The sequence below is a fragment of the Gymnoscopelus braueri genome (genome assembly GCF_963280865.1).
Source record: "Gymnoscopelus braueri genome assembly, chromosome: 10".
Classification (NCBI taxonomy): domain Eukaryota; kingdom Metazoa; phylum Chordata; class Actinopteri; order Myctophiformes; family Myctophidae; genus Gymnoscopelus; species Gymnoscopelus braueri.
Genome location: NC_137611.1, coordinates 46,485,663 through 46,499,420, shown reverse-complemented (window position 1 = coordinate 46,499,420; position 13,758 = coordinate 46,485,663). Strand labels below are relative to the sequence as shown.

The following is a 13,758-nucleotide window of genomic DNA, read 5'->3' as shown; positions in this document are numbered from 1 at the left end:
GGCGAATTAGAGAATCAATCAAACCGAGAGTCTGATCACTGATCGAGGTGGGGTAAGATGCCTAAATAATAGCCATAGCTCTGATCAACAGTCTGTGGCAGGTCTTGGAGGCATGTGGAGTGATCTTGTGCTCGCGAATCCCGGACGAACTTCGGAGCTTTTGTCAATTATATAGTAATAATAATAATAATAATATAATAATATATAGTAAGATAAGATAGTAAGATATATAGTAGTAAGATAGTATGATTATATAGTAGTAAGATAGTAAGACAAGATAAGATAGTAAGATATCACTTATATGCCGATATCTCATTTGGCTGACCAGTTGAATCACTTTAAACCCATTTTTCAGTGAATATTTTTTTCATAGTTACTGCACTTATATAACAATACGGCAGTATTGTTTGTCATCATGGGACCCCGCTGGGCCTGGCTTTGGAGAGAGAGGTATGGCCTGGGAGTTCCCGTCTACAGCTGGGCGGCGACCAGTGTTGTATTGTTCTTATTGTTATCATCATGTAGATCTGTGATTCTCCTTATGGAGTATAAGTGGATCTTAAGAGAAGCTTGGAGAGACTTGGTTTTCTACACAGTTACACCTCCCTCCCTCCCTAGGAGGTGAAATGTAGTCCGACAATATTTAAACTTGAAAAATGTATATATTTGAATATTATTTCACATGGATTACAAAACACACAATTCAATTTTCAATTCAAAGGAGCTTTATTGGCATGAGAAAACGTTTACATTGCCAAAGCAAGTGTCAAAATATAATAAAGAGTTGAAAATGGGGAAAGTATATACAGTTGGAGGGGGTACATTGTGTAAACACTAAACAGAGCTATGTCACATTGCGTCGGTATACGACGTACATGTTATATGTACAGGGTATAAAGCTTTTTGAGACAAATCAGCAATCGTTTGCAGTCACTGTGGGACAAATAGCAGTATTTTTTCTCAAAACTATCTAAATAATATACCAAAAAAGCCTCAGATTTAAAATGTGTTTAAAGGTAGCAGCTCTGTTTATATGTGCAAGGCTTAGGAAGAACATTACTGGTTTCTGAGGCCAAACTAATCAACAGAACAATTTACTTGTTGAATTCTGAGAATGTTGATCTTGAGTAAAAAGAAAAAAAATATCAAATCATGAATAAATTATTGTCATGAGAGACAAACTCAAAGTCTGTTCTACATGAGGTCACACAACTCAGCAGAGTCTCCATCAAGATAAAAAGTAAATCCAGCATAGAGGTTTTTCTGGGCGAATGTGGTCTGGACGCTGTGGAGGAGAGTCATGGTGTCAGAGACATTGTAGAAAGACAGAATACCTGCACTGTGATCCAGGTACACTCCTACTCTGGATGACACAGGTCCTGCGTAAACCTTAGTTAGGGTTACGTTTTTGAAAACACATACGTCATGCTTACACCTTAAAGACCAGGCTTGATATTCAGGTTGACATTTACTGTCATAAATTACATCGTCATCTTTATATGAGAATACTATACCAACACTGTATCCACTCCACTCTACCTCCCAGTAACAGCGTCTAGTCAGACTCTCTCTACTCAGAACCTCGATGGTTCTCTCTGGATTAAAAGGATATGATTCTGGTTCAGTCAATGTTGCTTTTCTGTTCCCTTCAGACAGAGACAAGTGTTGATGTGCTGTGTTTGGATCCAGTGTGATTGGACATGAATATTGTAAGAACTCAGCTCTGGGTTTAAGCCAACCAGGATTCGTGTTGAGGTGTCCCTGAACCCCTAACTGATCCCTGTGTGTCCCCTGGGGCTGAACACCGCTCTTAATAGGATGTGTAAAGTAATTACAAAGAAAAGGATCATTACAAATGCCCTCTTAATTTTTTTAATTTTAAAAACGTCCTCTAATGTGTTTGTTTGTAAGAACTCAGCACTGGTCTGGGGTTCTAGTGATGTTGACAGTAAAGTATCCACTCTGTTCACTGTCTCTGAGATATTTGTCCCTTCCTCTTTAAAAATGTCCTCTAGTTGTTCCCTCATCTTTGACACAGCCACAGTCACATCTTCAAAGGATCTCTGAGGATGCACATTCCTGCTGACTGGGTGTGTAGATTCACTGATCCTTGAGAGGGAGGTGTAACTGTTTAGAAAATGGATGGGATCCTCTGTGTGTGAGATCTGCTCCAGCTCAGCATGTCTCCTCCTCAGGTCAGTAACCTCCTGTTCCACACGCTTCCTCTGTTCTTCGGCCCGACCCACTTCACTTTTCTGCTGGTCTCTGATCGACTCCCTCACCTCAGATCTTCTTCTCTTAATGGCAGTGGTCAGGTTAGTAAAGACGGTGTCACTGTCCTTCACTGCTCTATCAGCAGAGTGATTGATGGACTTCACCTCCTGGTGAAGCACCTTCACGTCTTTCTCTCCCACCTGGATTCTCTGCTGGATGTTCTGCTGACTCATGTCAAAATGTTTCTGTCTTTCAGTCCTTTCTGCTGCAGCTGAGATCGTATCGTGAGCTTTGTGTTCTTCCATGCAGCACAGAGAACAGATACACTGCTGATCAGTACGACAGAAAAGCTTCCTCACCTCGCCGTGACGAGCACAGATGTTTTCCTGAAGCTTGCTGGAGGCTTTGACCAGCTTGTGTTCCTTAAAGGTAGGCGATTGATAGTGAGGCTGGAGGTGAGTGTCACAGTAAGAGACTCGACACTGAAGACAAGTCTTCACAGCTTTCTGTTTTCTTCGAGTGCAGAAATCACAGGCTATATCTCCAGGTCCATCATAGCAGTGATCAGGAGGAACAACTTGGAGTCTTTTCTTCTTCAGTAAATCCATCATGTCAGCCAACTTTTCCTGGTCCAGTTGAAATTCTTGCTGCGCCATGTTACAGCTGAAAAACAGAAAGGGTTCCGTGTGGCTCCACTTCCTCAATCCTCAGAGATCACATGAATGAGAGTTTCTTTGGTTGTGTTAACTTGTCATGTGTGTGCTACCTCTTTAAACTCATTCCACATAGCCCACCCCCTCACACACACACACACACACACACACACACACACACACACACACACACACACACACACACAGTTAAGCCTACCCAAAATCTCTGCTCCTCCTCCAAACAAGCACTACTTGAAACCCGAAATCATGACCCCCCCCCCTCGCGACACACGTGCTCACACACACACACACACACACACACACACACACACTTTTAAACATTTTTTGTTTAAAATGTTTTGAACATTTAACTAAAAGTGTTGCTATCTCAGTTTGTTGAAGAGAGATACATTTTCATAATGCTGAATCATAGAGCTACAGCTGATAAAGTAGGCTACATGTAACTAAAGAGATTGTGCATATAGCCTACACTGTAGGCTACATGACTGACTATATAGCCTACACTTTGAGAACCACTTGAAAACCAATGCTGTAGGCCCTTCTACAGCATTGGTTCTCAAAGTGAGAACCAAAAGTTGGGTAGGTTTCAGGGGGTCCCCAGCCAAAGTAGTTAATATAGTGTCTGCGTCACTAATCATTTTTAACCACTTCAACTTTTTATACTTGGGCTATTCAAAAATAGTACATAGCTACATACATAGCGACCTTGCTATGAAACAGATTTTTCCTGCATTGTCTACATTCGTCTCTAGGGGGGCACCTACCCTACAGAACAGACTAATGCGTAGTCATTTGCCACCTAAAACCTCTTGGCTTCAGAAAACAATCAGCAACTTTCCTTGGGGTCACTGTACTCATTGTACCAATATTCCTAAAACAAGTAGATTCACTTATGTGTTTACTAATTACATATACAAAATCAACCACTTTGCAAATTGTAACTCCTCAAATTCAAAGATAGATTGGGAGAACATAAAACAGCAATTTGCACAAATAATCCCAATTACCCGATGGCCGTCCATTACCATGAAAAAGTACATGGCAGCGCCAGCCCCCCCTCTCTAGCTACAGAAGTTATCCCCAGTGACAACAGAGACAGACTAAAAAGGTTGCTCCAAAGAGAAACATTTTGGATCGTTAGGCCTACTTTAAAAGGCACATTGTTTCCAGGCTTAAATGATGATGTTGATTACTTGCCGTTTCTCTGATGTCTGTTTTGATTATTGTGATCATGTTTTAGGTTTACAGTGTAAATATTTACTACAATAAATATATTTACTCTTGTTTTCCCAGTATGTTATTTTAATTGTTTATTTAGTGTTGGTCACTCTGGGTGTTGCCTTGTTTCTTTCTATTTTCTATTTTTTTTGGGGGGGGGGGCATTTGAGCTCACTTGAACAGTTATTTAAATGTCATAATGACTTCACAACGTACTGACATGATTGGAACATCACCCAAGGCTGTATTTAAGTGTGACTGATTAGCCAAAATGCTAGACAGACCCTGATGAAGACTTTCTAGGTCGATATGCGTTGGTCATAATTTGTTGCCTTGCTCTAAATAGATCTATATATTTTTTCACTTAACGGAGTGCCTTGGAATCATTTTCTTTGCAAGTCTGCAGTTCATACTTTTTTGCCAAGCAGTACTTCTTTGGAACCCCTTTTTAGCTATATGCATATAGCATATATGGAGATATGCTATTTTTCAAAAATCTTGAAATCTGAGAACATATTTAACTAAAATCTTTGCTTATGGGGCTCCCTGGAACAACATATTTTGAGATGGGGGTCCGCGGCCAAATAGCCTAAATATCAATTTTGGGGGTCCTTCCTTGGCATGAAAACATTTGAGAACCATTACATGTGAAAGGACCCCAACTGATAACCTGCTAGAAGATAAACATAATATAATTATATACATTGGAATATATTGTGCATACTTCTTCTGTCTCAAAAGCTAAGCATATAGTTAATTTGTCTCCGTGCATGATGCCTGAATGCAGAGAATGCTATAAATCACTGACAAAGATGTGGACTGAATATGAATATATTTCAGAAATACCTCAACTCTGTTATATTAATTGGCAAAGCTGAAAGCAGCAGTCAGTGGTGGAAGAAGTAGGCTACTCGCATGTTTCACTTAAGTAAAAGTATCAATACTGCCTACTCTGTTACAAGTAGAAGTCTCGTATTCAAAATGTAGCCTACTTAAAGTAGGCCTAGAAGAGTATAGGCATCAAAATATACTTTAAGTACCAAAAGTAAAAAGTAGGCTACTCATTGTGCAGAATGTCCCATTTCACGATGGAGTTTAAAAAAAAATCTTTTGAAAATAGCCGATACAAGCTCACAATGTGAGCTTGTAGATTTGCTATTTTCAAATGGCCGAAATATGGCTGAAGTGGTTTTGTAGCCTAATAAAAAAAAATATCTCCAAGTCATCATAATTGTAGCCTATATGGTAAAAGTATAATATTTGCCTCTGAGATGTAGGCTAGTGGTGTAGAAGTAAAAGTACTGAAAATTGGAAATACTCCAGTAAAGTAAGAATAATACCTCAAAATTGTACTTAAGTACAGTACTTGAATTACTGTACTTAGTTACTTTACGCCACTGCCATTCATTAATGTAAGTTTGCGCATCCAGGCGCTTAATTCACTATTTCAGGAATACATTTCTTTTTTGGAAAACAACAAAATGTTGGAGCTTGCACAAAAACAAATTGAGACCACTGAGCTACCACTAACCTATGATGTGACAAATCTGATTCTGATTGTGACATCATTTAGCATTGGTGTGTTGGTGGTGGTAGGAAGGAAGCAAGCAGCTGGTATGGTGGGTGGGTGCAATTAAGTGAATCCATGCCTCTGCTACTGATGTCCCACATGATGTGGTCATTAATTTTTTACCTGATTGGATGAAATTGTTGTCACACCTGAAAAACACATGTTCTGTTTACAGAACTGGATAACCTGTTATTGAACAAACAATCTTAAAAAAAGAAGTAAAGAAAATAAAGAAAATAAAATATCTTGTTTTCACAAAATATCACCTACTCTAGAACGTCGTTATTTTAGGTGCAAGGCCACTTGGTCTGTGGCGTTCCTAGAAATTAGAAAGGACTAGACCATACCCGTCGGGGGATATGAGCACCCACGCGCACGTCATTGTCCGCTTGTTTCACGGATGTGGCAACACCGGGAGCCAGCAAACCCAAAAACGCTAATAAACAGCTGACATTTGGGGAAAGCGAAAAACAGGCTTCGGTGCTCGGTGCACATGGTAATGGTCAATGGCTGTGTGCAAATGCAGATCAATTGCTCCAGCCACTGAGGAGAACCGGGCAGAAGAGATTTTGGGCACAGACAGACAGCTTTGTAGAATTATAGGATGATGACGGAGCTTACTGTGATGGAACTGTGATTACTTGAGTGTTTTTAAAGGCATACTAGGTAACGTTTTCAACAAAACTAAAGTTAAATTGTATATCTTTTGTGAGTGGCAAAAGTTTCACAACACCCACTCCATGAATTTCACCCCCGGAAGCTTTTTATTTATATATTTTATATTGAACGTGGACTGGGGGGACTTTCCCGGGGAAATTACGTCATCTGGCCGGAAAACGGAGGTGGAAATGCACTGGTTTCCTGTTTGGCCAGGAACTACCGCAACGGTTTCCTGTTTGGCCAGGAACTATCGCGCTAATAACAAAAAGGAACCTCACGCTGATTTTAAGAGAATGTAGGATTAGAAGATCGAAAAAGAACAGAAAAAGAAAGCACAGCTCATGGTAACTAATGCTCCACTGGCTAAGAGAAACGATCCGTAGATAGTATAAAACAATTAAAAGATCGCTTTTTGAAACGCTTCCGGCTTCCGGTGAAAACGAATGGAATTCTGGGTAATCGAGGATTACGGAAATTCTATGCAGTGACGGTAGTGACCAGCAGAGGTTGCTAAAAATCGTTAGTTGTGATTTTGCATTGTACAACTTTAAGTTGTTGTCTCCGCCAGAGGTGGAGAGTATGTTTTCGTTCTTGTCCTTCCGTGTGTCCCCCCGTCTCAGCCAAGCTAACATTGGTCAAGCTTCACGTGACACGTGACAATATGTTGTCACCAATGCTTTTGATTGGCTAGCGAGACGCATGACGAAATAAAAACCTATAAATAGGTGTGTCACTTCAGAAAATCATTTATATTTTTTGAAGTGAGCTTCCATCAGCCAAGCTAACATTGGTCAAGTGACACGTGACAATATGTAATATAAATAGGTAAGACAGGATTAATCAGGAACAGTACTGGCGGAGACCTGTGCTCCGAGGAGCACATTTTCTTGTTTTATCTTGTTTTATGGTTTTATTGTATTGGAGCTTCCGAGCATACGTTTTTGACATGTATGTACCTAAACAATGCATCTAAGTGACAATAAAGTGAATCTGAATCTGTACAAAAATATTTTCACCCACTTCTTTACAACTGTAAACACCTGTGATTTGAAAGATGATTCTGATTCTGATACACCCTATACGCAGTGGTTCTCAACCTGTGGGTCGGGACCCACTGCCCACATGATTGATGTTATTTGTTGTTGTTGTTGTTGTTGTTGTTTTGTTTGTTTGTTTGTTTTTTGGGGGGGGTGCCCAGTCATCCAGATGACAGTAAAGTGACAATTTAAGGACTTTTAATACCCTTTTAATACATACAAAAAAGGGGGAAAGAAAATAAATGATAAAAAGACCATTACTGCATCAAAAGTCATGAACAAACTAAAAACTGGCCAAACATTGGCGAAATTGTCAAATAATATAAGTAAGAGGCAAAAATTTTGAAAATGGCTATTTTCTCAATTTTTTTCTGTGGAACCGAGTCAAATATGATTCATTTGGGGGGTCCCCAGTTCAAATATGATTACTTTCGGGGGTCGCGGCCTGAAAAGGTTGAGAACCACTGCTCTATAGCAATGATTACTAGTGATCATCATGACTATTTAACACTTATAGCCTATATTAACAGACTAGGCTAACTTTTACTCCAAGAGTGTACAAATGTAACCAAGTGGACCTGTAAGGGTTCCATTTGCACACTCTTGGAGTCACAAATGTAAAATTAACATAAGAGGATTTTACTGTCTAGATCGAGAGATGTAATTTACATGTGAGTTTCAGCCAGCCTGTGTTTGTGTGTGTGTGTCTATTGTGCATTCAGTCAATAGAATTTGTGCGAGGTTGTGCGATGTGTCACTGCCAATGGTTTGTGTGTGTCTATTGTGTTCATGGTGAGTAGCATTTGTGCATTTTGTCTATTGTGCAGATTGTAAATAGTGTTGTGTTCCTTTATTGTAGCATTTCCTTGCTTCTATTGCCATAAACAGTAACAACAAATTTTACTTTTTTTAAATACAAAATAATATATGTAATTGAAAGTTATTGAAAAAGATCTGTCACCAGAACCAAGGATGGGTGTTTTCAATTAATCTAACATGGCTAAAATGGAGTTTGAAGTTACAATGGGTTTATAGGAAAGGGCCGTGTCTAATTAAATGAATATAATAATATATCTAAATACTGAATCAAGCAACTTAAAAACTGTCTGGGGTGAAACCCAAAAGCCAGAGTAGAATTTTAAATGACCCAAACATGTTTGAAAGTGAAATTTCCCTTTAATTATGCTTATTTGAATAAGTAATCATTCAATATAAAAAAGTTCTGTCAATTAATTTGTAATTTATTCATATAATGTTTAAACATGAAAAAATAATCAGCATCAGTGAATGTTTGATTTACCATGGAATATCAAACCCACAGAATAATGATGACTTCATTACACAACAAAATTGCACCAATTACTTCTGAAAGCTTCAATTCGCCAATAGCCCCAATAAATTGTACGAAGAAGAGAATGTAATAGTAAAAATGTATGTAAAAAATATATTACATCTTCTCAATAGACAAAATAAACATATAATTCGAGTGACAAAGCTTAGGAACAAAACTATACTGCTTTCTGATGTCAAATAAATCATTTGGTTATTTCAGTGGTTCTCAAACTTTCATTTCAAGGACCCCCATAACTCTCAAGAGTTACAGATACTGTACATAGACATCCAGTTAGAACCTCCTCAAGGAACCCTAGGTTATTTTTTATTAACAGAACAGTTTACTTATGCTGAGAATGTTGACCTTCAAAGAGAGAGAGAGAGAGAAAAAAGTGATTATTCTGGAGTCATGACAGACAATTATGACAACCCCAAAGTTGTATCTACTTAAGGTCACAAAATTCAATACTGTCTCCATCATCGAACCAAAACCCAGATCCGGCATAGAGGGGCTGGGTATGTAGTGGGTGATATGAAGTCGTTAATCTGCATTTTGCTTGTAATTGTTCCATGCTGTTTTGTCTGGTCCCGTCTGGCTGAGGTGTAAGCAACAGCACCTTGGCCTGAAAGCCTGTCTTTATTCAATCAACCCTTTGATCAAGCTATATGTCACACCTATTGTTTGTCATCATGGGACCCCGCTGGGCCTGGCTTTGGAGAGAGAGGTATGGCCTGGGAGTTCCCGTCTAAAGCTGGGCGGCGACCAGGCAGGCCGTCTGTGTTGTATTGTTCTTATTGTTATCATCATGTAGATCTGTGGTTCTCTTTCTGGAGTACAGTGGTGTGAAGCAGTACAATTGTGAGGTACTTTTACTTTACTGGAGTATTTCCAATGTTTAATACTTTTACTTCTACTCCACTACATCTCAGTGGCAAATATTGTACTTTTACTCCACTACAATTATTTGAAAACTTTAGTTACTAGTTACTTTGCAAATATAAATTATTATATTATAAAGCATACATTAACCACTTTAGCCCTACATCATATATAGGCTATTTGTAAATAAAATAGCAGATCTACAAGCTCACAATGCGTCGCATCGTGACACGTTGTGAGCTTGTAGATCTGCTATTTTGAAACATTTTAGTACTTTTACTTTTAGTACTTTATATTTTGATGCCAATACTTTTGTACTTTTACTCAAGTAATATTTTGAACACAGGCCTTTTACTTGTAACAGAGTATTTCTACATCGCAATATTGATACTTTTACTTAATTAGAAAATGTGAGTATACTTTTTCCACCACTGCTCCTTATACTCCATAAGGGGACCTTAAGAAAAGCTTTGAGAGACTTGGTTTTCTACACAGTTACACCTCCCTCCCTCCCTAGGAGGTGAAATGTAGTCCAAGAATATTTAGCTTAAGAAATAGGAAAATAAATATAATTGAATATTATTTCACATGGATTACAAAACACACAATTACATTTTCAATTCAAAGGAGATTTATTGGCATGAGAAAACATACATTTACATTGCCAAAGCAAGTGTCAAAATATAATAAAAACAGTTGAAAATGGGTTTATAGTTGGAGGGGGTACATGTGGAGTTAAGAGGTGCAAACTAGGGCTGATGGTGTCAGACACATTGTAGAAGGACAGAATACCTGCACTGTGATCCAGGTACACTCTGTACTCTGCACTACTTTGGAGGACACACAACCTGTGTAAACCTTAGTAATCGTTAAGTTTTTGAAAACACATACATCATGCCTACACCTTAAAGACCAAGCTTTATATCCAGGTTGACATCTACTGTCATGAATTAAATCTTCATCTTTATATGAGATAAAAAATAATTACAAAGAGAAGGAGCGCTACAAATGCCCTCTCACAAAAAATGTCCTCTAATAACATGTGTGTTTGAACATCAGCTCTTGTCTGGGGTTCTAGTGATGTTGACAGTAAAGTATCCACTCTGGTCACTGTCTCTGAGATATTTGTCCCTTCCTCTTTAAAACTTTCCTCTAGTTGTTCCCTCATCTTTGACACAGCCACAGTCACATCTTCAAAGAATCTCTGAGGATGCACCTTGCTGCTGACTGGGTGTGTACATTCACTGATCCTTGAGAGGGAGGTGTAACTGTTTAGAAAATGGATGGTATCCTCTGTGTGTGAGAGCTGCTCCAGCTCAGCATGTCTCCTCCTCAGGTCAGTAACCTCCTGTTCCACACGCTTCCTCTGTTCTTCGGCACGACCCATTTCACTTTTATGCTGGTCTCTGATCAACTCCCTCACCTCAGATCTTCTTCTCTTAATGGCAGTGGTCAGGTTAGTAAAGACAGTGTCACTGTCCTTCACTGCTCTATCAGCAGAGTGATTGATGGACTTCACCTCCTGGTAAAGCACCTTCACATCTTCCTCTCTCACCTGGATTCTCTGCTGGATGTTCTGCTGACTCATGTCAAAATGTTTCTGTCTCTCAGTCCTTTCTGCTGCAGCTGAGATCGTATCGTGACCTTTGTGTTCTTCCATGCAGCACAGAGAACAGATACACTGCTGATCAGTACGACAGAAAAGCTTCCTCACCTCGCCGTGACGAGCGCAGATGTTCTCCTGAAGCTTGCTGGAGGCTTTGACCAGCTTGTGTTCCTTAAAGGTAGGCGATTGATAGTGAGGCTGGAGGTGAGTGTCACAGTAAGAGACTCGACACTGAAGACAAGTCTTCACAGCTTTCTGTTTTCTTCGAGTGCAGAAATCACAGGCCACATCTCCAGGTCCATCATAGCAGTGATCAGGAGGAGGAACTTGGAGTCTTTTCTTCTTCAGAAAATCCATCATTTCAGCCAACATGGTGTTTTTCTTCAGAACAGGTCTTGGGATGAACGTCTGTCTGCACTGTGGACAGCTGACTCTCCCGCTTTGATCATCCTGATCCCAGCATCCCTCAATACATCTACTGCAGTAGTTGTGTCCACAGGGAACAGTCACTGGATCCTTCAGTAGATCCAGACAGATAGAACAGCAGAACTTTTCCTGGTCCAGTTGAAATTCTTGCTGCACCATTTTACAGCTGTGGCTTCACTTCCTCAGTCCTCAGAGATCACATGAATGAGAGGTTCTTTGGTTGTGTGTGTGTGCTCTCTCTTTAAACTCATTCCTCGTAGCCCCCCCCCCCCCCCAAACACACACACACACACACACACACACACACACACACACACACACACACACACACACACACACAGTTAAGCCTACCCATCTCTGCTCGCCTCACACCCGCACACTACTTGAAACCCGAAACCATGACGACCCTACCCCCCGCGACCGGACCCAACACACACGCACGTGTGCACACACACACACACACACACACACACACACACACACACACACACACACACACACATATACACACACACACGCACGCACACTTAACTAAAAAAGCGTTGCTGTCTCAGTTTGTTGAAGAGAGATACATTTTCATATTGCTGAATTATAGAGCTACAGCTGATAAAGTAACTACATGTAACTAAAGAGATTGCGCATAGTCATATAGCCTACAGCATATTGGTTGTCAAAGTGAGGTCCGGGACCTCCGGGCAGGTTCCAGGGGGTCCCCAGCAAAAGTAGTTTTGTAATAATAATCAAAATCTACAAAGGAGGCTAACTAGTAACTAAAGTTTTCATATAATTATAGTGGATTAAAAGTACAATATGTATGTATAGCCTTGGTAGAAGTAAAAGTAGATGGTACTGAATATTGTACGTGCTGAAGAAAGTAAAAATACCTCAAAATTGTACTTAAGACAAGTAGGTACAGTACTTGAGTACATGTACTTAGTTACTTTCCACCACTGGGCGGGGGCAGGGGACGAGAGCTTCACTATTTCAGGAATAAATGGCTTTGCACACCAAATGTTAACTATAAAGATAAAGATGTGGCCTTCCACATTGATGAAGTCTATTCTTCTATTCTGTACCTATACGCACATTTTCATGGCAATGACAAGGCTACGATCCGTGGTTGGTTGTGTTACAGTGATCCAGCTGCTGTGTGACAAAAATTCAGAGATTGAGGCCAACCCGCGCAGTGTTGCTAGATTTTGAGAGATAAATAAGCAACTAGGTCTATGAAAACAAGCCCAAAAGAAGCGACTAGTCAAGAAAATTGTTATCTTGGTATATTTTGGAAACATTTTAACAACACAAATCTTGTATGGGGGGGGGGGGGGTCCCTGCCTGGTAGACCCCCCAGATGGGGGTCCGTGGACAAATATTTGGGGGGCATTGATCACAAAATAATTATTACTTCATAAAATGTTTGAGAACCTGGTTTAAACAAGTTTAAACAACATTAGGAAACAAACCCAGACTAGCAACCAAGACCTACACTTTAGAAACAAGACCAACAAACTGCAACCCGCAACTACCAATATTCACAAGCAACTTCACATAAAAACAAGCCCAAAGTCGCTTATAATAAGCAGACATGGCAACGCTGCAACCTGGTCGGTCCTCACATCTGTAATCCTCTCCTCCTCATTGGGGGCGGGGCTAAGGCGCGAGTGGAGGGGGCGGGGCTAAGGCGCGAGTGGTGGTGTGGGGGGGGGGGCGGGGCTAAGGCGCGAGTGGTGGTGTGGGGGGGGGGGCGGGGCTAAGGCGCGAGTGTAGGACGAGGACGCGAGAGGAGTGAGCCGTTGAATGTGCTGCTGCTGCAGACAGAGGAGGTTGCGTCTCTGTTGTTGTCTGTTGACCAAGGACTACAACAGCCGTATTCACCAGACACAAATTGGAGTTAAAACTTGTTCTTTACCGGAAAACATACAAAACCAAGGACTTCACACATTGACTAAACGCAAGGACTGCTTTCCTTTCCTGGGGAGTAGCTACAGATACCTGGAACCAACACTAGACCTGAGTGAGTACCGCAGGTCTGAGGTAGGCCTACAAGACATAACTGAAAAGCACCGAAAGTGTAGTCAAGGTGTAATTAAATAGAAAATATGTAAGTGAACAGCTAAAATGTTAAACACTGGACACTGCAT

At 40.3% G+C, this 13,758-nt stretch overlaps 1 protein-coding gene across 1 annotated transcript; it reads right to left on the bottom strand.

Moving 5' to 3' along the window:
• Positions 1-1,194: 1,194 nt before the first annotated feature.
• LOC308093631 (tripartite motif-containing protein 16-like) lies at positions 1,195-11,776 on the bottom strand (the record flags this gene model as incomplete). Its single annotated transcript, XM_080439963.1, has 3 exons — positions 1,195-1,809; positions 1,971-2,663; positions 10,640-11,776. The coding sequence occupies 3 exons, from the start codon at positions 11,774-11,776 to the stop codon at positions 1,195-1,197; spliced, it is 2,445 nt and encodes an 814-aa protein (XP_080296089.1).
• Between the last annotated feature and the right edge of the window lie 1,982 nt (positions 11,777-13,758).